At 40.0% G+C, this 26,495-nt stretch overlaps 1 protein-coding gene across 1 annotated transcript in view; it reads left to right on the forward strand.

The window, feature by feature from the left end:
• SORCS1 (sortilin related VPS10 domain containing receptor 1) overlaps positions 1-13,874 on the forward strand; it is a 705,676-nt gene extending 691,802 nt beyond the window's left edge. Inside the window, 3 exon segments of the mRNA XM_078151070.1 lie at positions 11,465-11,570; positions 11,707-11,867; positions 13,730-13,874. Of these exon segments, the coding sequence (XP_078007196.1) occupies positions 11,465-11,570; positions 11,707-11,867; positions 13,730-13,794 (332 nt within the window). The 3' untranslated portion in view covers positions 13,795-13,874.
• The last annotated feature ends 12,621 nt before the right edge of the window (positions 13,875-26,495 follow it).

Raw genomic sequence — 26,495 nt, forward strand, 5'->3', positions numbered from 1 at the left:
ATGTTGATTAATGTTAACACTTTCTATTGTTAACAGTAAATATTTGTTTAAACGGAAGTTTATGTTATCATTATGCCATATGACATAATAGTTATTATTTGGCTAGACCTAAAAAGTACTTCCAATTAAGGTAAAATCTTGTCTTTCAAAACTCTGCTTTGGTTGTGAAGAGCAAACAGTTGGTTTGGTGAGAAACAGGTATTGCCCTAAAAATTAGATACCATGTTTACATCCCTTTCTCATGTAAAGGTAGTCATGACTCCCCTTTAATGCTCTTTCAGGAGCCATATTTCCAAAGGTCCCTTCTTGCCTAGAGTCCAAAATTTTCAGGGAATTTCAAGGAGATCATCCATTATTGATGTGGTATAATGGAAAAACGTTGAGTCAGTTCTGGGAACTAGATTCAAATGCTGCCTCTGGTACTTACAGCCTCAGTGTTCATGGAGAAGTCACTTAACTTCCCTGGACCTTTCTTTCTTCATGGTACTACGAGGGGTTTGGACTATATGATCCATGCTTTCCTTTCCAGCCCAAACTCTATGATTCTAAGCAGCAAATTGTTAGACTCTGACTTCACAAGTTCTAAGTTATCAGTTCCTATGGGAGGAAATGACAGGTCAAAGGTCTGGGTAGGAAAGAAAGAAGAATGAGAAAAAGAGGGGAAAAAAGACAGTTGGATGAGAAAAAGGGAAAAAGGAGAGAAAGATACCCATGATGAGCAATGGAAGGGGAGGAGGTTGTATGACCTGATGAATACTAATATCATCTCATGGAATTACAGAATTTTTGTTTATTTTATTTTCAATTTATGGAATAAAACAAGCATTTCCATAATATCGTATAATTTTTTTAAAAAGGGATTGTACGTGAAACTGCCAATTTATTACGTACAACTTGCAGAATTACAGAATTTTGGAATTAGAAGGAATATGAAGGCAGCTAGACAGAGCAATGAGTAGAGTGCTGGACTTAGAGTCAAGAAGGCCAGAGTTAAAATCCAGCCATACGTGCTTACTAGCTGAGTGAGACTAGACATATAACCTCCTTCAGCCTCAGTGTCTTCCTTTGTAAAATGTGGGGGGGGGGGGTTGGACTCAATGGCCTTCAAGGAAACTTCAAGTTCTAAATCTATGATTAGTATATGTCTTAGAGGCAGACATAGCTGATTGGGGTAATGGAATATTCCTATAGAAAAGACAAAGTCTGTGTTTGAATGATGTCAGGATAGCCAACTGATTTGAAAAAGTTAGTGAAAAAGTAAAAATTGAAGAAAAAAAAAAGCCTTACAAGCCTTGCTTTGACTAAGTTATTTAGTGAAGGGTAATGACTTCTTGTCTTGGGGTAGATGAACCCTAATTGGAATACACTTCCATACACAGTGGCTACACCCAAGAATGAGTAGTTAGTGGCAAAACAAGTTTACATCTATATTAGAATAAAGAGGAAGTACCAAGAGTCCCCATAGACAGGGTGAAAGGACTAGAAAATAATCCGGAGAAACAGGAGCAGGAAGAGATGAAACATCCTGCACTAGGTAGCTGAATAGATTGAACCAGGAGCCAAAGGCATAAATCAATGGTTACAAAACCAGGGAAAGAGGCAAGGAAGGGACCATCTGCATCTCTGGGCACCATGGAACAAATGATCCTTACACAAACTCTTTTATACCAATTCCTTAGGAGCATGAAGGGACAGCTTAGCTGAAATTCTCTAGGTAGGGGCTCTGGATCTTAGAGTTCAAGTTTGGTATGGTTCATGTAGAAGGTACTTAATGAATGTGTATTGATTGATGGATTGGAGAATCTCTCTCTCTCTCTTCCATCCTCCAGCTTGATCCACATGCCCCTGCATCCATTTCATCCGTTACCTCATTGACCATTTCAGCTGACTTTTGGAACAAGCTCCTGGAGCCTGTCTAAATTGTATTGTTGAATTAGAATTGTGTCAAATCAAAAGTCTCTTAAAACAAGTAAGGGATTATCTGGGATTTGCTGTAATCTTATTGGTTGTAACAGGATTTGATCTGTATTCCTTATGCATCTGGGAGGTTTATTTCAATGGGAATTTTCAGGTGTTGGTGTACAGCTGTGGTGAGGATAATTAACCCTAACAATGCAGTGGTCTGGTAAAAGAATTGCCATCTCTTCTCACCAGAGGCTAGGCAAATTAGAAAAGTACAAGAAGTTTGGAAATTATAACTATTACATATAAAACTTTTGTTTGCTGGTTGAGGGGAGGAATAGAAGAACAGATTTCAAAGTGCTGCCACAAATACCTATAGTAAAATAGATATGAGACCATGGATATTGCTAGGGTGAAGAAAAAGTGGACCGGGGGTGGAGCTGCCAAGTTAAAACAGAGAGGAGTTGCATTAAATTCTAAATCTTCCTTACCCTCCTCCCTCTCCCCGCCTCCAAAAAAAGGTCCGTTGTTTGCAGCATTTCATTTCTCATAAGCAGTGTTGCTAATAACTTCCCAGGGAATTTTACAGCATGCTGTTGCATTCCATTAATTACACAACAGATGTTCAACAGCCTTCTTTTAAAAATGTTAGACCCAGAGTATGTGACTAGAGAGAGAGGCAGTGCATAATTTGGGTTCTCTCTAAGGGAAAAGGAGCTGTCTCCTTCTAGGAATTTACTAGTTTTCTTTTTGGTTTCAAATTCTGTTCCTTTTCTGAAGCTTGATAATTTTTATGGGCTCGCAAGGTAAGCATTTTTAGATATTTGGATGCTGTTAAATACCAAATTTAGGTCATTGTTGTTTTCCACCTCATATCCAACTTGGGGGGACCACCAGAATTCTTGTCTAAGCAATGCTAAACCTTTGAACACTGAACACTATTTGAATCTTAGAGTTTGATTCCACGTAATCCTGGGAGTGTTCCTGTATTGACTCCTAAATCTGTCCCCACATTATTCTCATAGAAGCAATAATGAGGGGCAGCTAGGTGGCGCAGTGGATAGAGTGCCGGCCCTGAAGTCAGGAGGACCTGAGTTCAAATTTGGCCTCAGACCAAACACTTGTCACATACTAGCTGTGTGACCCTAGGCAAGTCACTTAACCCCAATTGCTTAAAAAAAAAAGTGATAATGAGGAAAAGATAGTAAGAGAGACAGTAGAAAAAAGGGAGTTAAATAACTTGCCCAGGGTCACACAAGCTAATAAGTTTCTGGGGCTGGATTTGAACTCATGAAGACGAGTATTCCTGATTCCAAGCCCAGTACTCTATCTCCTCTGACACCTAATTGGCCCTGGCCTAGAGTAATGACATTTTAAAGAAAGGGTCAAGGACATAGAATATTGTAGAAAAATCTAACATGGGGGCAAGATAATAGTTAGAGGTATGTTGAGTTTGAAGAGACAAAAAGACTTTCAAGTGGAAATGTCCATTTTAGACATTTGGCAGTTAGATAGACAAGACTGGTGCTCAGGGAAAAGGACAGTTCTAATGAGATTTGAGGGCATCATTGACATAGAAGTGAAAGCTGAAATGACAGGAATAGAGAAGTTTCCTAGGGGAGCCTGAGAAGAGAAGAGTGGAAGGACAAGCAAGGACCAAGCTTTGACAGGGTCCTGTATGGGAGTATTGATCTAATAGGACCACACACACCCCAACAGCTTTGGAGCATAGTACCACGGGCTGACTGAGCTGTCAATCAACATCAGCCCAGTCAATGACCATTTTAATTGGTTGTTATACCATGGCTGACTAGCAAACCCAACTGACAACTCAGCCAGTTAGTGACAAGAGTCACAAGAAGATTTTAGATTGAAGAGGTTTCCTCATCCCTCTCCTCTCCACTGATTCAACAAAAGGAGGTAGTTCTACTGGTTTTCTCCTTCACCTCTTTTAAGTGATTAGAGCACAAGGGAAGAAGGGAAGGTGAAATTCTTTGGAAGGGGAAAGGGGAATAGCTTTAAGGGGTATTCACATTTTAAAAGAAGACGTAAAAATCACTGGGTATATTTAGTAAATATCTGCTTTCAATGCAGAGTAAAAAGTCATATTCATATTTGATATTTAAGCTTGAGGCAGCATAGTATAGTATATAGAGCCACAGACTGGGAGTCAGAAAAACCTGGGTTCCAACCCTATCCCTAGGATTTATTAACTCTTTGACTCTGAGCAAGTCACCTAATCTCCTTATCCCTGAGGTAACTTGTTTTAATTGTCCCTATTCCAGTTGTTGAGGCAGGTATTTTGTCCCAATGGATAGAACACCAGACTTAGAGTCAGGAAGGCCTGAGTTCAATATCCAGCATCAATCACATATTAAACTTTGTGCCTTGGAGCAAGTCATTGAACTGCTGTCTCCCTCAGTTTCTTCATCTGTAAAAAGGAGAAAACTCTAGGGACTGATGTGAGGATTAATTAGGATGATATTTGTAAAGTACTTTGTAAACCTTAAAGCTCTATATAAATATATATAACTCTGGTGATGATGATGATACATTCTAGATGCATGTGTATATATATGTATGTGTATATATACACATACATACATATGTACATACATATACATATACACACACAGTAATAAATTTGGATGAAGAGAGCTTCTTCTTTTGGCTTCTCTATCCACCTTAAAAAATATAATAACTACATACTCTGAGGTTTAGAGCTAAGGATAGAAGGAAAATAGCTGACACTGAAACAGCATTTTCGGCTTTGCAAAGTATGTTATAAACATGATCTCTTTGATCCTCACTACAGCCTTGTGGGGCACATGCTACTAGTTATTACCTCCCTTTTTGTAAAGGAGAAAACAGTCTGATTTGCTGATAGTCTTACAGCTAGTAGATTTCAGGGACAGGATTTGAATTCAACTCTTCCTGTGGCTAGAACTTTTTACGTTATCCCAGGCTGATCTCTTTGTCTCCAATATGGAATCTGAGGGTTCTGCCAATACCAGACTCATCAGGTTCAAGTCCATCTGAATGGCATGGCATGGCAGGGGCCCATTTTTTTCCCCAACAGCAAATCTGATTTAGAACCTAGGGCACTGGAACAGAAACATGAATTAAATGAGAAGAAGCATGATGTGAGGTATGGGAGAAAATTAGCACTAACCATTAAACCCTAATTCTCCCATGTCCTGGGAGTTAACTTAATTGTCTGAATGAGAAAGTGACTGTGGGAGTTAGTGGAGACAAAATGAATGTGCCACTGAGTCAGGACTATATTATGACCATGATTTAGATGAATGGGCAAGACCAGCTAAGAGGCTGATGCCTGTGAACCAGTTAAGAAATGATTAAAGCATGAACCAGAATCTTAGTAACAAATGTAATTGAGTAGCTGTGAATTTTATGAAGGTTAAACAAATTACATCTTCTAGATTGCACTAATAGCATAGTACCAAATATGGAAAGTACATGGAAGTTTGTCATAAGAAGGCTCCAATATGGCTTCTCCCTCTGCCAAAGTACACAGCAATCAGTCTAGGGCTTGACTAAAGCGGACGAGTCTTAGAAATTTGCTTAAATGATGTAGAGGTGGTTACTTGCCCAGGTTCACACAGCTAATAAAATCAGAGGCAAGATTTGAATCTGGGTCTTCCTAATTCCCAGTACTCTGTTATGTCATCCTGCTGCCCTGTTTTTGTTTCTGTTTTTGTGTATACACACATACACACACACACACACACACACACACACACACATATACATATGCATAGATATGCATACATATATATATTGCACTGTTTTCATGAGTAAACATAAGGAAAGTGCTTTGTAAACTGTAAAGCACTAGTTGAATGCTAGTTATGAATACAGCAGCTAGGTGGTATAGTAGATAGAAAGCCTGACCTTTAGTCAGGAAGACTAATTTTCCTGAGTTCAGATCTGGCTTGAGATACTTACTAGCTGTGACTTAGGCAAGTCACTTCATCAATCCTGTTTGCTTTAGTTTCCTCATCTATAAAATGAGCTGGAGAAGAAATTGGCAAACTACTCCAGTATCTTTGCAAAGAAAATCCCACATGGGGTCACAAAGAGTCAGACATGACTGAAAACAATTGAACGACAACAAAATGAAACTTTCATGGTATCACAGAATTACTGAGGAATGATTCCTTTTCAGCATTCTCTTTCTGTTCCTTTATAAGGCAAGTGTGTTGGGATGGCAACAGTAGAGGTAAAGAGATACCCACAAGGGTGCCTGGGTTGCTGGCCATCTCCAGGTGGGCCTTCAATTCCACATTGAGAAAGAGACTTTTCATTTCAAGATAGAATTACTGTCTGTCAGGAACCTTTAGAAAAAGACAATATAGCATATCTGGCATCTGCTTCAGTCGTACATGGCTTAAGAACTAACAACCTGTTTTGGCGTCAGAACCTTTTTTCTTTTTTTGGTAGTATCTTTTTCTCTCTGCATTTTCAAAAAGTATCTATGAAAACAGACTAACCTGAGATGCAGATTTGTTAAGCTTAATTCAAATGCCAGAGAAAGTGAAATCAGGAAGAGCTGGTTTCAAGTCCTGATTATAACACATGCTAATTATGTGACCATAAATGGGTCACTTAACTTCCTAGTGCCCCTAGACTGCTCTATGAAACAATATTCTAGACCAATTGCCAGTCTGTATTTGTGCACAGATTTCCTATACTCGGAACACTCTACACTCTGATGTGCTCACAAGTAAACTTTGGTAGAGGCAATTTTCATTCTTAGAAATTCCCTATAATTATGAAATCATCAGGCCATACTGCCTTTCACCTTAGTTTTTTTTAAATTTCTGACCAGTGAATGTGTCATTTTCTTTTATCTGCTCAGTGCCTAACATTGTGCCACGCTCATAGTAGGTATTTCGAGATTTTTTTTTATCTGTTTGTATTCCAGTTAACTAGACCTTGGAGGGAAGTAGGGATGAGGAAATTGGTATCATTTACCACAGTGAGAGAAGGCACATCCTGAAGTAACTCCCACTGAATCTGTTACCCTATCTGGACCTTTAAATAATCACACCAATTTTAATTGAATTCAATTGAATGGTAAAATCGCGCGTGTGTGTGTGTGTGTGTGTGTGTGTGTGTGTGTGAGTGTGAGTGTGTGTGTGTTTGTGTTCACGCATGCATGCCCTCTTGCTTGTGCTCATAAGCAAGGAGGTAGGAGGAACATTACTACCCACCTCATAGTCATGTTTCTCTTTGTCCCTGCATAATGGCAAGTCAAGCATTCAGCACTTTTCCCCCCAGCCTCTACCTTGTTTAGTTGCAACTGGAGAGGGACTAATTTATGTTAATTCCAAGGAACAAGCTGCAGCCCATTTATCATAAGAGTTTCCATTCCTCAGCAAAACACACACAAACATACCTAAGTGTTAGAAAAACCGAACTATGCAGCTGCTGCTGGCTGGAGCAATAACAGAACTGTTTCTATGAAGGGCCCAGGTCTGCTGCCCAAAGCCATTCAACACAGAGGGCAGGGGTACTTAGCCTTAAGCAATGCCAATGCTGCCTGCCTAAGACCACTCAAGCAGAGGGCCCCAAAAGATAATGAGAATTTAGCATGCAAGATACTGGCACCAATTTCCCTACTAGGTTCCACCAAATGCTTTCCAGTTAGGAAGCTTAGAGTCAGAATGACTAAGGCAGATGTTCATAGGGTTCTGCTATGAATGATCGGGAAGTGAATTGCAGGTTTAACCCTGGGAGAGTATATCAATGTGGGGAGGGAAGTTGAGAGAGAGGCTAGTGTTCCCACTCTTCTGAAAACGTGTGCTGATTCTGCCTCAGGGAATCTGTTTTCCAATGGCAAATGCTCTTTTTAAAAGCAAGGACAATGTTCTTTGTTGTTCTTCATAGCATTGACAGTGTTGTAAGCCCATAGGGTTTGAAAGGGCTTAATTGGGGAACCTTAGTTCACGCTCTAGGTATGCCACTGGCTTGCTGTGGGTGACCTTGGGCAATTCACTTAGGATCAAAGGATGACAGGTGTAGGAAAGGGAAGGGAACAAACATTTATTTAATGCCTACTATGTGCCACACACTGAGCTAGGAGCTCAATAAATATTATTCCATTTGATCCTTGCCACAGCCCTGGGATTTGGTTTGTTCAGACATTCCTCAATTGATGAGTATCACTGAGTGGGAGGAGATTGATTATGTCCTTTTCCTGAACAAAACCTCCCCACTTTCCTCTGATGAGGAACCCTGAAGCCAGAACTAAGATTAGGTATTTATTTGCCCTACGGCAAGATTTGTAAATTCTGCTCCCCAGTGTTTCACCATCCACAGGAGGCTTTGAGCTCTTTCACTGGAGTAATGTGGGACTTGATTTGTCATAAAATAAATCCTTGTGTACCAGAACAAAGGTATCTGGGATTAGAAATGAATGCATTTATGAAAAGTGGCATTTGAAAGCTTGTTGGATCCCATGGTGTGTGCCTTTGAAGGCTGTCTACTTTGCCTCTTCCTACTCTCGGATCTGCCTGAAGCATCTCTCAACCCCTCTGCTACTGGCACTTCCTTTGCTTGGGTTAAGAAGTACCTTGTTTTACATCACTATTAGATCATCTTTGCTTTAGGCATCCTCATACCCCAAAGCCTCCCTAGTCTCATGGCCACTGGCCTGACCTCTCACATACACATACTTCCCTTCTTCACTTCACAGGCAAGTTGTCCCCAAATTCCCAAAGCAATAAAAAATGTCTTGATTTCAAAGCCTTTGGAAAGCTGAACAAATTTCTGTATGCGTGTAAGTCTTTTCTCTTAGGAGGAAGACGTGACTTTTGTTCCTCATTATCCCCTATATGGGGTGTTTAATGGGAGTAAGTCTTGGAGGAGATATTGCAAACTAGCTGGGTTCTAACCTGGAAAAGCCAAAGTTTGGGGCAGAGCCACGTACTGGGGATTGTCAGTTACCATAGTGGGTCAGTAGTTACCTATATTGTCAACTTTGCACCTGGCCAACTGGAAAAGAGCAGCCCCCTCTTTGCTTCAGACAGAAATGAGCTACAGAAAATGATGCTTAAAGGTCATTCACACCTCTGAGTAACAGACTTCGTGTAAATGGGTAGAAGATAAAGGTCACTGCCCTATAGTTGGGGAGGGTATGCTTGACTTTTCTTTTTCTTTCAGTTGAAGTATGTAATATTTGAAAAACACCATGTTCCGAGGTTCAGGAGCTTTCTAGCAAGTAGAATCATTGAAAGTACACCAAACTGAGAAGGAGGGTAACTGAAAGGTTACAGGGAGAAACAAGAAAACATTACTTGGAGGTATCAAGTAGTAACCCAGAACCTGCAAAGTACCTGAGAAAGGGCTGCATCTTTGGAAATACATTTTGTTAATGACCTCTATTAATTATGCTCTGGAGTCCTCGTCTTCGGAAGGCGGTGATACTAAGGTGGAGGGGTACAGAATTCCAAAGGCTCATTTACATAGGAAGGTACTAATTGCTTATGAAGAGCAGGGTGGATGGGCTTGGAGTTGGCTTTCTCAGACAAATATTCATTATATCAACATTTTCTCTGTGTGTGTGTGTGTGTGTGTGTGTGTGTGTGTGTGTGTGTGAGAATATTGCACAAATAAATATTTTTAATTTTCATACTGGTTATTTTGAGCCCTTCTTGGAAACGTAATGCATATTAAAATACACACACACACACACACACACACACACACACACACAGAGGTGTATATGAGGAAATCTTCAAATAAAAACTGAATGACCATGTAGCCAGTGTAATGTAGGGATTATTTTTCAGGTATTGGTTGGGCTTCTGGGGCTCCTTCCAGCTATGAAATTCTGTGACTCTGTGTTTTGACTTACCAGTATACATACTGTTCCCCAATCCAGCGTCCCTCCCTTCTAGTAGAACGTTAAGTTTCTTGAGGACACTGATTTTTATTTTTAGCATTGCATCTCTAGTGCCTGGAATATAGTATAGTAGGCACTTAATGCATTGCTATTGAATTTGATTGAGATGAATTGATGGTATTAATCATTTCCATGAAAACATAACATAACAGGAAATAATGTTACAGGGAACAGTTATTGCCATAGGAACCACGTTATAAATAGGTGACTGGCCACGTATCATTTTAGAAGAGTTTTGTCAATATATCTTGATTATAATGAATTGGATTATATAATTTAGTGAACATTTATTAAATGTCTATGTCCAAGGCACTATTCGAGGTTCCAGGCATGCAAGGGAAAAAAATGTAACTGCCTTTGCTTCTTCTTCTTCTTCTTTTTTTTTTTTTTAGTTAATTGGATGGTTGAGGGGGGAGGGAGGACCGAAAAATATGTACACAATTAATTATATACTTGATAATTTGAAGAGGGAAACAAAAGGAGAAACAACAGTGTTGGGCAGATAAGGGAAAGCTTTCTGAAGGAAGTGCTATGTGAGCAAAGCCTTGAAATATTTTAGAGATGCTGATTCAATACAACAAGCATTTACCTAGCGAGCACCTGCTGTTTGCAAAACACCGAGCAAGGCACTGGGATAAAATGACAGAATGAAGAAATAATTCCCTGACCTCAATGAATTCGTATTCTACTATAAGGGGGTGAAGGAGTGAATGTCAGACATGAAGGCGGGAGGTGGAATATCAAGTGAAAGGAACAATTAGTGGGCCAGCATGCCTAGAACAGTGAGTATGGAATATAAATTAATCCGGAAAGGTAGGTGGAGGCTAGGCCGGGCAGGGTTCTCAAATCTCAGCGGAAGAGCTAGCATTTTATCCTAGAGGTAACAAAAATGCAGTGTCTGAGAACAGGGGCGACCTGGTCAGATTTACGTACACTTAAGATTAATTCAATGGCAGCAGGGAGGAGAGATTAGAAAGAGGAGAGGCAAAATGCAGGAAAATCAATTTTAGAGTCTGTTGCAATAATCCAATTCAAACTAGGGTCCTGCCATCTGACTGAGGAGAAGGGGATGAATGTGAAATATGTTTTAGGAGATGACTCAATAGGTTTTAGCAACTGCTTGGACATAGGGCTGAGGCTGAAGGAAAGAAAAGTCATGGGTGACCCTGAAGCTCTGAATTTGGGTGACTAGGACGGTAGTTGTACCCTTAACAGAAGTAGAAAAGACTAGAGGAGGTTGGGCTTATGGGGGAAGATAGTGAGGTTCACTTTAGTCATAGTTTGTATTTGAGGTTCTGATGGGATAGAGAGATGTTAGCTGGTACTTAGAAATGGGAAGCAGTAGTTCAAGAGAAAGATTAAGGCTAAATGGAGAGAACTGGGAATCATTTGTATTGAAATGATAATTTGGAAGAAGGATGCATTTAGGGGGCGGGATAATGAGTTCCATTTTGAACATTAAAGGAATCTAAGTTATTAAAAAATATTACAAAATGACTTTGGTAGAGGCACCATTATACTCTTTATGCTCGTGTATCGTATCATGCCTGTTTGATGGTATTGGAATCTTCACAGCTGTTTCTACCTAGCACTTTTCACCTGCAGCATCTCTCATGACTGTTTCTTCTCTTCCAGCCCCCCTTGTGGACCTCACCCCGAGTCACAGTGGGTCAGCAATGCTGATGCTACTCTCTGTGGTCTTTGTAGGGCTAGCCGTCTTTGTCATCTACAAGTTCAAAAGGTGCGTGGCTCTCCCTCTTCCCTCTTTGTCCCCCAGCTGCCAACTCCATCCTCCTTGCCCCAGGTTAAAAAGCGTGATATAGCAATGACATTTGTCCTGTGTGCATAGCAATTGACAGTTTTTGTTAATGTTTTAGGAAGATCCCGGGCCTTAATGTGTATGCACAGATGCAGAATGAGAAAGAGCAAGAGCTGATCAGCCCAGTCAGTCACAGTGAAAACAGGCCCAATGTCACTCAGGCTGAGCTGAGGAGCCCTGGTCAATTTATAGATGAGAAGTTGGACCCACAGCCCATAGGTAAATAATTTCCAGTAGCCAATAGCTGGCCAGTCGGAGTAGTAATTGGCTAAATCTCTTCTACTCTGTTAATTAACATCCTTGGTAGGAACTAAACTAAGCTGTCAGTTTACTTTCCCTCACTTTGCTTTTACTTTGACAGAAAGTGAAATGATAACGTGAGGCCTTCCTTCCTCTGTCCAATAGCTTTCTCCTTAGTTGTCTCCTGTCTTTCATAAAACTGCACTGGGACCTTCACTAACACATGTGGTTTCTGACCTTTATGTGAATGAGAGAAAAGTATCTGCTCTGAAAATACACAATCTTGGGGGTAATGGGCGGCATGGTGCAGGGGTCAGGGTGGGATGTTTCCAGGAGCGGTAAGTATGGAACAAAAGCCAGGCGCATCAAACCACCTGGGATCCACACCACAATGGCAAAGGGGGAACCGCTGATCCTAAAGGTGATGGTGGGGGTGGGATGGGAAGGACTTTCAGGTGGGCTTTCCCCAAGTAGACACTACTTCAAAAATCTAACAATAATCTAGAAAGGATTTCTAGGGGATGAGGAGGGGTGCAAAGTATGGCAGGGATTTGGTATGGGAGAGGAGCAATCAAACATGCGATACTGTAGCCTCAGGGAGTCAATTTCGCTTAAAGAAAAAGAATTGGGTGGTAGAGGGAGATGCTGTTGCCGAGGGGAATGCCAAGTCCCTGCTTTGTTTCCTTCTCACCCAGCAAATGGAATCTCACTAAGGTGCACTTCAAATGTATTTAAAAGAGGGCTTCCCCTTTACCTGTAGACTTGCTGATTTCATCTAAGCTGTGCTTGGGAATCAGAAAGCGAGAGAGAGATGTGCTGCTCATGCCCAAATCGCTAAATGCTTTTTATATGGAGACCCCCTGTACCCCTAGGAAGCCAAACAATAAATGGAGCCCCATTTTGGCTGGTAACTTTCTCCCTGTGGTTCCTCCAGTCTGTTAGCATTGGGAGTTGAATGGAGCTGTAAATGGTCTCATCACATCCCTGTGCTTCAGACTTTGGCTGATGGCATTTTATACATCACTATCCACGCTTCACTCTAACTTGATGATACCAAGTTGTCTGGAAGCCCCTTACATATGACTTTCAATATGTTACTTGAAAAAATGAGTAGCTAAATGAAAACATAACCCTGTCTTTAAATGGATATAGGAGAGGTCTGTAGATGTATTAAGGGAAAATTTCAACATAATAACTCTGCCACTATTGTAGGTAATAATAACAACTGCAGTCACATCTGGTGTCCAATTTTCTCAACACATTTTCCTCTATTTGGGGAGACAGGGTGATAAATGTGTAATTGCTTTGGTTAAAACGAAAAAAAAAAAAGCCTTTCTGTCCTCAAGTCCAGAGCAGTATTCACCCTGTCTAGTCACTTTTAAAGCTTCTAAGTGATTTTTTTCTTGGGTCATTTGATTCTCAATCCTATTTCCAGAGGTGGGAAGCCCAATTACTGTTTACCTTATTAGAGAAGCCATCCCTCCTTCCCCAGGAACATCGCTCAGCAGATTGCAAAGTCTTTGACACCTTTTCATTTCAAATGTCATTAAATGAGTAAGTGTTACACATTTTCTCTTAGGAGAGTAGCTTTACCCTCCCCTCCCTCCCCTTCTGCTCAACCTGGTGAATCATCTCTCCGATTGAAAAGAGCAAGACATGCCACTCCACCTTCTACGCCAAAGCGGGGACCTTCCGGGGCACACTTTACAATTTAAAGAAAAAACCCCAAAGGCGGAGACCTGCTGATCGGAAAGAATTTCGCTCTTGTCGAGTGCATCATCGTTTTCTGTCCACTAACTCTATTTTTTTCCCCTTTGTTGTTCTGTTTCCTATTTTGCCAGGAAGTATTTCCATAGTTGCTGAGAATCAAAGCACAAAAGAAATCCCTACCTATGTAAATGTTTGAATGGAGGACGCCAGTAAAAAACAAAAACAAAAACAAAAAACAAAAAAACAAAAACAAACAAAAACACATTAAAACACTCACTGCATCGGGACTTTTTAATTCTTCAGACACAGACAACAAGGGTTTTTAGCTTTAAACCTGTGCATGTGGACATGATCCTGAGAACACGTTCGGAGGGGCGGTGTACAGGTGCTCTATTTTAATGGAAAACGCTCCCCTCTTCCCCTCCTTCTCTCTTTTTCTGATCCGTCGTGTTTGTAGGAGATTCATAACAAATAGAGACCAAGGAAATCTGCATGTATTTTTTTTGGAAGCATTCTTGGCTCTAGATTTAACAGCAATTTTAGCACTAAAGCCTCCTGGGTTGGGTTAGCCACCCGAGGCAATTTCATAAGACACAAAAGAGATGCCACACAGGCGTTTTGAAACCCTGGGCTCTTTCTCTGTTAATTTCCCTTCTGTTTTCCTGTTTGATTTCCCTTCTGCCCCTCCATTGGACAGCAGTGGCTCTTTATGCTCTGTGGCTCCAGAGGGAAAATGGGGCAGTTGGTGCAGATGATGGGAAGCATCAGGCTGGGAAGAGTGAGGCAGGGAGATAAATTAAAAATGCACATTTATTTCCCATCCATCTATTCCTAGTAGTTCCAACACCCATTTAGAAGGGAACCACTTCCTTCTTCTTGTAGCCCCTCATGGCATGGATAGGATACAAGCCCTCATTTTGCCACTAAATGACCCTTCATCCATTATTTTTCATGTCTGAATCAATCCATTTTTCCTATGTCCTCACTAAAATCTTTATTTATCCCCTCAGTCCCTAGTGGACCAAGGCATCTAACTGCCTCACCCTTCCATTTTTTTTTTCCAACTTTGCTGTTAGCTTTCCCCTCCTCCTCCTGTTTCTGAATAAAGCCTTCACTGTAGCCTTTCCTATTATCTGATGGACACTCAGTTTAAATTCTGAAGCACTGAATTCCCATTTTCACTAAAGCCTCTTATAAAGTTCTCTATTGGAGTTGCCAATGAATTGGGAAATGGATCAATGGAAAGAACATTGAGTGGGAGTCAAAAGATCATGATTCTGCCCTTGTCTTTGCCACTTATTTTGACCCTGAGTAATTATTTCTTCTGTATGAGTCCTAGTTTCCTCTATAAATTGATAGTTTTGGACTCAATGGACTCTAAACCCCTCAAGTGAAGAGTCTATAACTAACCTGGCTCCTATACAAGAAGAGGGATCTAGTTCCATACATTGTACCTTCTGTCCTAGAACCCCCAACCTCAAGTCACTTTTAAAATTATTTATAGATTCCCACCCCAAATATTTCATATATAAGAGGGTGTTATTCAAGTCAGCTTGAGGTTGGGTCATATACTTTGGAGAAGGGATTCAGAAGAGTTGTTTATGCCTAACTAGAACCATGTGATCAAACCAGTACCCATTCATAATGGCAATTCACTTGGAAACGTTATATTTCTTTTACAATATGTTTGGTTCACCTCCCCTTCACCCCCTGCTCTGCCCACACATACATATTACTTCACGTTGACAATTACTCTGAAGAGAGAAAACATAACGGTTTTGTCATAATCCAAATCCCTTCTCATTGTAAAGTGGCAATGTGCATGTGACTTTAAGCTGACTAAAACTCTTAAAGGGGTGTCAGCACATACTTAAAGGAAACCCATTTTAGAAACTACACAGTTCTAAGAGAAATAAACTAAGGTTTGTTCGATAGTGAAGATGATGATATTTTTGGCTATTTTGATGGTCCTGGTAGTGACATAAACACATACACACACATATCCATGAATATTCTGTTTTCAATATAAGGGGGGGAAAAGAAAAAAATCAAGTAGGCAGAACCCAGCAAAGCAAGTCATTAAAAATCACGATGGCACTCAAATTATTCCAGGATCTTCCCTGGTGTGGACCAGAAAAACCACAGAAGGAATAAATAGACTGTAAAATAGAGGAAGTATAGGAGAAAGCTCTAAGGACTTGGAAGTAGGGAGAGTCCAGAATCCAATCTCAGCAGTAGGAAAAAAACAGTCTCATCTTTCCACTCTAGAGCTTAACCTCATCACTCCCTGGGGCCTTGACACAGGACATGATAGGTTCTGGGTAATACCCATGGTGTAGCAAGTTCAATACCCATCATTGGACCAGCCCCAGCAGGAACTGTGTATGTCCCCTTTTGCCTCAGCTCTAGAAGAAGGACTGTTTGGGAGCTTTCCAAAGCTTTGTCAACGGTCTATTTTATGCTTGGGAATCTAGGTTTAAACTTAGAAGTTTGACGCCTTTGGTAGTTACCACTTTGGTGCTCCTGTCCCATAACAGGCACACTCGACCTATTTATTCCATTAAAGGTTTCTATTTGAATCTGGAAGATGGAGTGATTAGAAAGCAGCAGAGTAATCTTCATTAGTAACAACATGAGAGAGTCTTAGATGTATAGTTCCAAGGAGGAAAAAAAAAATCTTCTTCTTGACCTAGCGTTAGAATCGGGGGTGGCAATAAGTGTTAGTCATTATGGAGACTGGTCACTGATGACCACTTTGAAAAGATAACAGCTCATGTTATCTGAGAATGAGGCAGCAGGGAGGGGTGGAAAGAGCATTGGATTGTAGGAGTTGAGATCTGGGCCCCGTCCTGGCTTTGCCACTAACTAGTTATGTAACCTTGGGGAAGTCATTGTCCTACTATGTCTGGGCTTCATTTTTCTCATTTTTAAAATGAGGAAATGAGATTTGATGATCTCTAATATCCCACGTTGCTCTGATATTCTGTGCTAACAAGATCTACTTCTCACCAACACCATTCCCAATACCCCTAGAACTTCCCATTTTCTTGAAGATTACCCCTGAGATCCAGGCACTAGGCCAAAGAGTTATGGGAAGAATTAGTCTTTTTCTCCCCTGTGGACCCAATTATGCCTTCCAGAGGAGGTATCTAGAAGGAACAGGGATTAAGAGGGAGCCAAGTGCCTACCCCTGTCTGTCAGTAACAGAAAGGAACTGCAATAGGATCATGGTTTGTTTAAGGAGCGACTGGTCAAAACACTGGAGGAGCCATTCTAAGAAACAGGCAAGATGCAAGGCAAACCCAGAGTCAGATCTGATTTCAGGCCTTTCTTTAAGCCCTGGTGGAAAAATGTGCAAACCTCACCCTAAACAAAGGGCCAGCAGCTTCCTTGCCTTGTTGCTAATTAGACTCACCCCTCCAAAATGCAGAGGTTGGCTTTGCTTTTTTCAGGAGTTCCAAACAGCAACTTCCAGAGCCACGGGACGCTTGACAGCTGTTCTGTGTTTTCCAGAATTCCAACGGAGCATTGAAATCCCTCATTAGCCAACTTATTTTTATAGGAAGCCGATTAAAAAATGAAAGTTTTCTTATCGTATTGGAACTACTTCTAATTTTAAAATGACTTTTTTGATGTATTTTTTTGGTTAAATAAGATGTAGTGTAATGTATAATTGCTATTGTTTATTGCTTTTACAATCATATTTATTAAACAGATAATGTCTCTAACACTGCTGCCTCTGTGTATCTGTCCTTTCATTCAAAAGTCTTGTTGTTCCTACCCCTCTAGATGTGGGCATAGTACTGAAGGGTCTCTGGAGCTATTTGTAGGGGAAAACCTTTTGAATAACACAGGCATTTCAATTTTATTGTAAAGTCAAATCACACTCTGCATACCAAAATTCAACCTATATCTTCTACGAGGTGTCATAGATATCCTTTGCTTTCCTAAATTATTTCATCTTAATTAAAAATATACACTGTGCTAAGAGAAATAATGATTTTGTTGTTGTTGTTAGAAAGCAGATATAATGAATAGGGTGGGCGGTGGGGAATGTCCTCTCTACCTGTGTTGATAAAGTTGTACCTAAAGTGGGATGATAGAGCTTTAGCTCAGAGTGAATAATTTAAAGAGTGCCAACAGCACTATTCTAGGGGCAATTCCTCCCATGCCCACCCTACTAACAGCACTCTCTTAGGATGCTTCTTCTTCTTCTTCCATTTCTCCCAGCTATCCAATGGTGTCCTAGGAAGCTGTACCTAGGAAAGCCTACTATCCAACTTGCCACAGGTTCAGTTATGGCTCTAGATAATAAGAATTATTACCTGGTGTGGGGTGTGTATCAAAGTTTGCCATCAGGAAATGTATCTAGACTCCCTTCCAGTGTATTATGGAAGAATTTCCCTGGGATAACATGATGTGTCAAGGAGTTCGTCTGCAAAAGCTGTATTTAAGTTGGGAGAAAATAAGGTAAGTCTGACCACATTCCATTTAAAGGCAAAAGCCTTTGTGAGCCTGTCTTTGGCAATGGCAGCTCAACTCAGCAGGTCTTCCAGGTACTAATACAATTCAGTAAACATTAAGCACCTACTTGGTCAATGTATTGTAACACATGATAGGTCTCTGATTTCATGGACTTTATAATCTAGTAAAGATATATGATGGGGGATTTAGATAATTATAACTCAGAATAACATATCAGTGAATTAGAGAGGTAAAGTGTTCTCTTTTGAGGTTCAAGAAAGAAAATGTATATCTAGGCCCAGAATATATGGCCCCTAATTCTCCATAGGCCTTTTCCAGGTCTACCTGGGTTAAAATGACATTGTCTCAATTGAAATGTGCCTCTCTGTTCTAAAGTATTGCAAGACTACAAGTTATCTCTTTTTTCTTCAATTAATAATAATAATTATAATAGCTAGCATTTCTATAGCATTTTGAGCTCTGCAAAGATCTTTACAAACATTATCTCATTTGATCCTCACAATAGTGCTAGGAGGTAGGTGTTATTATTGTACTCATTTCACAGATGAGGAAACTGAGGCTGTCAGAAATGAAGTGACTGCCCAAAGTCACATAGCTAGTATCTGAGGCAGTGTTGGAACTCAGATCTTTCTGACTCCGGGTCTAGGTTTCTATCTTTTGCTTCAGACGACATTCTTTGAGGATTAACTTCATTGAAATTTAAAGTGTGTGCTATTGATATTGTCTCTTTCCTTTCCCAAAAGACAATTACTGTGTAATTAAAAATAAATTTTAAGCTGGCTAATAATCAATAAACTGATGGTTAATGGTTTCTCTTGGTAACCAAAACCAAAACCATGGTGAGGTTGAAAACTGACATACTTTTGGAGAAGGGGGTGCAAGTCGACACTGGTTGGTAGACATTTAATGAGGCGGTGGGTTAGGAATCTTCAGCTCCTTCTGTTGAGAATATGGCTTGATCATGTGATTCAGCCACCTACAGGAATCTGAACAGGGGAATCCATCTCTACCCTGACCCCTCTGGTTGTTTGTTTGTTTTTTTTTCCTTCATAAGGAAATGATCACCCTAAATTCTAATGGAGAGCTATGAAGACAGCAAGAATTCACCCAGACTAGATTCTGTTTATACTTCCCCTTATCTTATTTGGGTGGGGTCTGGCCCATGACTGAGGTGTATGTTCCTTGAAGACTGGGGTGGGGGGTGATCTCATCAATCACTCCTGTCCTTTAGAGGCTGACTGACCCACAGAGGCTGGGCCCTAAACAAGGAAATAAAAGCCTTGATCCGCATAATAATTAGCAAAATAATAATTTCTCTCACCACCAAGGAAATGAATGTAGCCCTCTATTTCTTCCCTGCATCATGTTTTCCAGACCACTCTCTATAATTCTAATGTACGGAACAGGTTGACTTAATGGAAAAAAGCATTGGTATTAGAAGACCTGGAAATGAGATCCTGCTGACAGAATTATAGATTTAGTGCAGGAAAAGGCTTTAGGATTCATCTAGTCAACCTCATTTTATAGATGCAGAAATTGAGGCCCAAAGTAGTGAAATAACTTGCCACAGGATACACAGCTAAGTGGCAGACCTGGGCTTCAAACCTAGGAGCTTTGGCTCCAGATGTGCCATTTAGTCTAATCACTTCATCTCTACCACTCAGTTTTGTTATCTGTGTAAGGGGGATGATATAATACTATCTCCTTACTAAATTGAGAGGATGAAATAAAATGGTACACATCAAAGGGATTTGTAACAACAGTGAATTTTATAATCCAGTATTGTTTATGCTAAGGAATATCATCTTCATCTCCCTTTCCTAGGAGTGGGAAGAGCCCTGGGATTAGCATCAGGAGAACATGCCTTTACTTCCTCTCCAACATTTCCTGTGTGACCTTGGGCAAGTCATATCTATTTTTAAACTGTAGATTCCTCAGTAAAATTAGGGGGTTAGAATAAAAGGCTTTCAAGGCTCCTCTTCTGAGCTCTAACACTCTAACACTCAACTTAAATTATTACTGTTATAAATATTATTATGATTACTGCTGCTGCTAGTAGTACTATTTCTGCCATTATTATTATTGCTTCAGAAGGAGAGGTCAGGATGATAACTCTAAACTTTGGGGCCAAAGGCTGGTTGAAATTTTGTCAGAGGTTCTTAAATCCAAACCTTCTCTCACTTGGCTTACCTCTTCAATGGCATTTATTATTTATAGTCCTTGGAATGCTATCATTTTGCCCTCTTTTTTTTTTTAGCAGCAACTTAGTGGCAGTATTTTCAGAACCTTGTTTAGGCACTAATTTGATTCAAGATAATTATAGATTGGAAAAAAGATTGTTTGTGAAAGCTGGGTTTTGTTTTTTATATTTTCAGTTCTATTTTCTAAAGCCAGGTAGGGCTAGACTAGCCATAACTCTGATTACTTTTATTATCTGAAACAACATACACACAAACATATGCACAAATATGTACACACTTTAGAGGCAGCTAGGTGGTATAACGAATAGAGCACTGTACTTGGTGATTATGGGAAAATCACATGACCAAATCAACCTCATTTTCCCTATCTGTAAAATGGGAATAATAATGGCATGTACCTCACAGAACGTTGTGAGGATTGAATTTGGTAACTATGTGAAGTGCTTTGGACACCTTGAAGTGCTATAGAAATGCTAGTTTTTGTAATTATTATGATACAGATTCACATGTTCGTCTCAGAGCCAGGAAGACCTGGCTTCATGTCTTGGTTCTACCATAAACTGGCTGTGTGGTGTTGGACAGGTCATTTCACTTCTTAGTGCCTCAGACAACTTTCTAAGTCAATAAGTCAGACAGAAGATTCCAATCTGCATTGGTAAAGGAAGTTTATATAATGAATTATTCCCTATACCAATGAAATAATAAGTCTGTTAAAAAAGAACAAGCATAGGTGCATGTATAAACATATATGCATACACACGGGCAGTTAGGTGGTAGAGTGGATAGAGTGCCAGATCTGGAGTCAAGAAGACTCATCTTTGTGAGTTCAGATCCTGACTCAGACACTTATTAGCTCTGTGACCTTGGATAAATCACTTCCCCTGTTTGCCTCAGTTTCCTCATCTGTAAAATGAACTGGAGAAGGAAATGGCAAACTACTCCAGTATCTTTGCCAAGAAAACCCCTAGGGGCTTATGAAGAGGCAGACACAACTGAAAACAAAAAAAAATTAAAAACATACACATAAGCACGTGTGTATTTGTACATGTGTATGTATATGTACATACATGTATGTTTACATGCATTTGAATGTGTTCATTTAAAATTAGGGAAGTGGACTAGATGGTCTACTGAGTTTTCCTTTAACTTTAGATCTATGATGCTATATAATATAGCAGAGTGTAGTAGATTAGAGAATTGGCTTAAGATACAGGAAGAGCTAGGTTGAAGTTTCATCTCTGACACATTAGGACTGTGTGACCCTGGGCATGTTGTTGAACCTCTCAGTGCATTGGCCAGCTCTCTAAGGTAATAAGGCTGTAATGTGCAGATGAAATGCTGTTCTTCATTGGTAGATGGAGTTTCCTCAGTTGAGAGTTCCCTATATCAATGAAATTCCAGGTTTCACCTCTATTCCTATTCATATACACACATACAAATATGTATATACTTACACATACATTGTACATATATACACATATTTAGCTATACATATGCATTGGCAGCTGAGTAGAGCAGTGGATAGAAAACTGGGCCTGGAATCAGGAAGACCTGAGTTCAAATAGGGCCTCTCCTCTCCTCTCCTCTCCTTTTTCTGCCCTCCTGCCTGGGAATATTATTGCTTTAGCCGAGATGGCTCCCTTCTTGCTTGATGTGATGATTGTTCTGGCTAGTGTAGCCATTTTCTTGCCAGAGGAAGTTTCGGTGGTCTAGGGGTCATGACTTCTTTCTCAGCAAGTGCTCTATGTCTGGCCTGGGTTAAGCCCTTCCTATGGTATCATTCAATAGTAACAAAAATACTCTAGGAAAAAAGATATTTAGCAAGCATAGCTATTTAGCAAGACATTGAGGATACTTTGAGCTGATTCAGCTCAGCAAATCTCCCTTGTCTGAGTTACCCACCATGATCCATCATCCTAGCATGAGAATGTCTCTACAAGTTCCTTATGTCTGCTTTGTACTCAGGAAGAAAGAAGTGGCATCCACAACCCCCTGAACTGGCCAAGTCTTAAGGAAAGTCTCAATACCTTTTAAGGGAAAGCTTAACCTAACTGAAACAGGGAGGAAGGTTTAGGACACTGTTCCTACAATGGGTGTGGCAACAATAGCTTTGCATTTTCTTTCCTGGAGTAACTGCAGCCTTCTTAATTTTCTTCCATTACTGTCTTCATCTTCTGACATCTCCCCATCCTCACTGTCTTCTATCCTTCTTGAGAGAAGAGCCATTATCTTTGGCTCACCTTGATTTTTAGAAGTTTTCCACAGCTTCCCCTTGGTGGCAGTGTTGCAGATAATATGGATCTGTCAGGTAGGGAACCAGACATCATGGAGGCTGAGAGTGGTTCCTATCTGTGAGTACCTTTTGGCTGTTGGAAACTCCCCATCATGTTTTAGCAGCCTCAACATTGAGCATAGGGATCAAGTGAATAAATCAGCCTCTTTTTCTAATATATATATATATGAAAAGCATGTCAGTTTCTGACGTTGAACTACTTGATAGTGCCAAGAGTTTGATGCCAAGAAATTTCTGTGTCTTCAGTAGCTAATAATATAATTATCATTATCATTATCATTATATGCGTGTGTATGGATAGAAATGTGCACAGAGTAATAAAGTCACTTATCTTCAAGTGCTAAGTCTAGGCCAGGCCAGGAAATTTATATTCCTGAGCTTGTGATAAGGGTCTCACATGGTCCAGGGGTGGGGAACCTGCAACCTCAAGGCTCATTTGGCCCTCTAGGTCCTCAAATGTAGCCCTTTGATGGAATCTAAATTTCAGAGAACAAATCCCCTTAATAAAAGGATTTGTTATATAAAACTTGGACTCAGTAAAAAGGCCACATCCAAGGACTTAAAAGGTCACACGTGGTCTTGAGGACACAGGTTCCACACCCCTGGTCTAGGCTGATGCTTCCCAAGTGAAGAAGACAGAAGAGGACACAGCTGAAATGTTCTGCCTCAAGGAGGAGCCATTGGTAGAGAACCAGCTGTCCATTGCTGGAGTGCTTAGAAACACATGCAGGAGCAGGAGGTGGTTAGTATAGGTTTTAAAAAAAAATGTCATTACCAGGGTCACCAATATTAAAGGAGGAAATGAAAAGATATGATCTAGGTCATGGAAAAGGGTTTGCTACCAGGAAAATGAAAGCTGGTAGCACACAGTATACAAGAGTTTACCAGGCTCAGCTTTCTGCTGGCCTTAAGTCATTTTCCTGTTATCTTCCTCACCTCACTTTCTCAGCTTCTGGTCTGGGACTCCAGCTCCTGTCCTGATGACCTGAGCTCCTGACTGATCAGAGTTCTCCATATTTATCTGGACGCAGATTCAGGAATCTGAATTCTGGCATGTATGTATCTCCTAGTCACTTTATCCCTTGTCTAGCTCTGACAATAGAAATCAAAGCCCCACTACCATTCCTGGAAAGTGGTTCCACTCACTAAACCACCCTTCACTGGCCACTTCTTCTCTATGTAGTTTCTTCCCTTGTTAGAATGTAAACCCTAGGGGCAGCTAGGTGGTGCAGGGGAGAGAGCACTGGCCCTGGAGTCAGGAGGACCTGAGTTCAAATCCAGCCTCAAGACCAAACATTTGACACTCACTAGCTGTGTGACCCTGGGCAAGTCACTTAACCCCAACTGCCTAAAAATTGAAAGAAAAAATAAAGAAGAATGTCAACCCTTTGTATCCCCAGTGCTTGACGCATAGTAAACTGGGGGTAATACCCCTTACCTCATAGGGCTTTTGAAATAATCAATGAGATCTGTAAAGCATTTTGTGAACCTCAAAGTGCTATATAATGTTAGCTATTATTATTAACACTGGGGTAGCTAGGTGGTACAGTGGATAGAGAACTGGGCTTGGAATCAGGAAGGGCTCATCTTCCTGAGTTCAAATCTGGCCTTAGACACTGACTAGCTGTGTGGCCCTGGGCAAATCATTTCACCTTATTAAGTGCCTGCCTCACTTTCCTTATTTGTAAAATGAGCTGCAGAAGGAAATGACAAGTTACTCCAGAATCTTTACCAAGAAAACCCCAAATGGGGTCATGAAGAGTAAGACATGATTGAAAAATGACTCAACAACAATGCTATTATTACTATTATATGTCTCCACTTGTCATACTTGTGATATCAGAGACCAAAACACTTCCGTGATCATCATTCCTACATAGGTGCTAGCTTTCCTTATTAGAATATGAGTGCCTTGATGTTAGGACAGGGGATAGATTCCTGGACCTGGACTGAGGATGAACTGAGTTTAAATATAGTCTCTGACACTTACTTAGCTGTGTGACCTTGGGCAAGAGACTTGACCTCTGTCAACCTTATTTTCCTCATCTTTAAAATGTGGATAATAATAGCACCTACCTCCCAGTATTGTTATAAGGATCAAATGAGATGATTTTTGTAGTGATTTGCAAACTTTAAAGTACCATATTGATACTAGCTATTATTTTTATTATTATTTATGCATTTAACAATTGTTTATTTAACCATTATGTGTGTTTGTGTGTGTGTATGTGTGTGTGCAGACGCATGTATGTGTTTATGTTTTTATACCTGCTAACGGAGCCATTCATGCCTTCCCAGAATGAGGTTTTAGCCTAGCCTTTTTTTCCTGACACTACCAGTAGCATTATACTTGCAGCCAATTGCTTTCTTTAAGTGGTACTGATGCCTTGGTAGTTAAACTTCCTTTATCCTTAACTACCCTGGAACATAGCCTCAAGACCTGCAAGTAAGCAGAGAGTCTTAGAACTTTGAAAAAAATGTCCATTCCAAATCTCATGTACATGGTCAGGAGTAGCATGGAGATGTCCTCTTCTAGAAACAGACCACAAGGCAGTCCATCAAAAGCAGTGATGGCAGTAGTTGTAGTTGCTAATATACATAAACACTTTACGAAAATAACTTAAGAAGTGTGACTGTCTGAGGATATTTTCAAAGTGTGCTTGATTTTTTAGTGAGAGAGGGTCTGGGTTCAAATTCTGGCTGTGCTACTTAAAGTCTTCATAATCTTGGGCAAGTCATTTACCCTTAAGCTTCAGGTTTCCTCATCTTTAGAATGGGAATAAAAATATTTTATCATCTATCTAACAAGATTGTTAAAGGAAAACTCTGCTCAGCAAAACTAAAAACACAATATAAAGGCCAGCTATTGTTATTGTTAGGTAAGGTTGGGGTGAATAGCCCTAAATCCCATATTGGACCTTCAGGGCATTACTTTATTACACCACAAAGCAACAATAGTCCCCTGAATCATGAAACAGACTCACCCACCCCCCAAAAAAGAGCTAATTTAGGTTGTATTTAGTAAACTTTAGAAGAGACCTGCTTCAGAAAGGTTAAAGTAAATGAAAAATAAAAGCTGCTATATTTTATTTAATTGTTTGAAGCAGCTAGTTGGCCTGAGAGACAGATCTCTAGACCTGGAGTCAAGAAGACTGGCAGTTCATATCCAGCCTCAGAAGCTTACTAGCTGTGTAATTTCACCTCTGTCTGCCCCAGTTTCTTCATCTATAAGATTTGGGTAACAATAACACCTCCTAGATCCAAAAGTTGTTATGAAGATCAAATGATTTAATATTTATAAAGCTCTTTGCAAACCTTAGAGCACCATGTAAATGCTATTTTATATAAAACTATTATTATTTTTGCATCAATTTCTTTAGGTATATTATTGGTCTATGGTTTTTTTTCCTCTGTTTTGACTAACTGACTTAGGTATCTAAGTGATATTTATATTATAGAAGGTATTGGACAGGACCCCTTCTTTTCATATTTCTCCCAGAAGTTTGTGTTGTATTGGAACTAATTTTTCTTTGAATTTATACAATTCACTTGAAAATCTGTCTGCTCCCAATTGTTTTTCCTTCCCTCTGGGAGCTCATTTATGGCTCATTTAGTCTTCAAGAATAAATTTTAAATAAAACATTATTAAAGTGGCTACAGCATCAGCATCGTAATCAAAAAGATGATACATTGTAACCAAGTTGGATTTATACCAGGAATTCAGTGTTCTTTCAATATTAGAAAAACTATCAATATCATAGATCCTATTAACCAAAACAATAAAAGCCATAAGATTATACCAATAAAAGTTATTAAAAGGTCACTAGTATTTACCTCAATTACATAAAAAATTAAATTATCAGGACCACTTCCTTCCCCATGATGTTAGACTGAATCATCACTGTCTGTATTCATACA

Source organism: Phascolarctos cinereus, unplaced genomic scaffold, assembly GCF_003287225.1.
Source record: "Phascolarctos cinereus isolate Bilbo 61053 unplaced genomic scaffold, phaCin_HiC Scaffold_3;HRSCAF=262, whole genome shotgun sequence".
NCBI lineage: Eukaryota > Metazoa > Chordata > Mammalia > Diprotodontia > Phascolarctidae > Phascolarctos > Phascolarctos cinereus.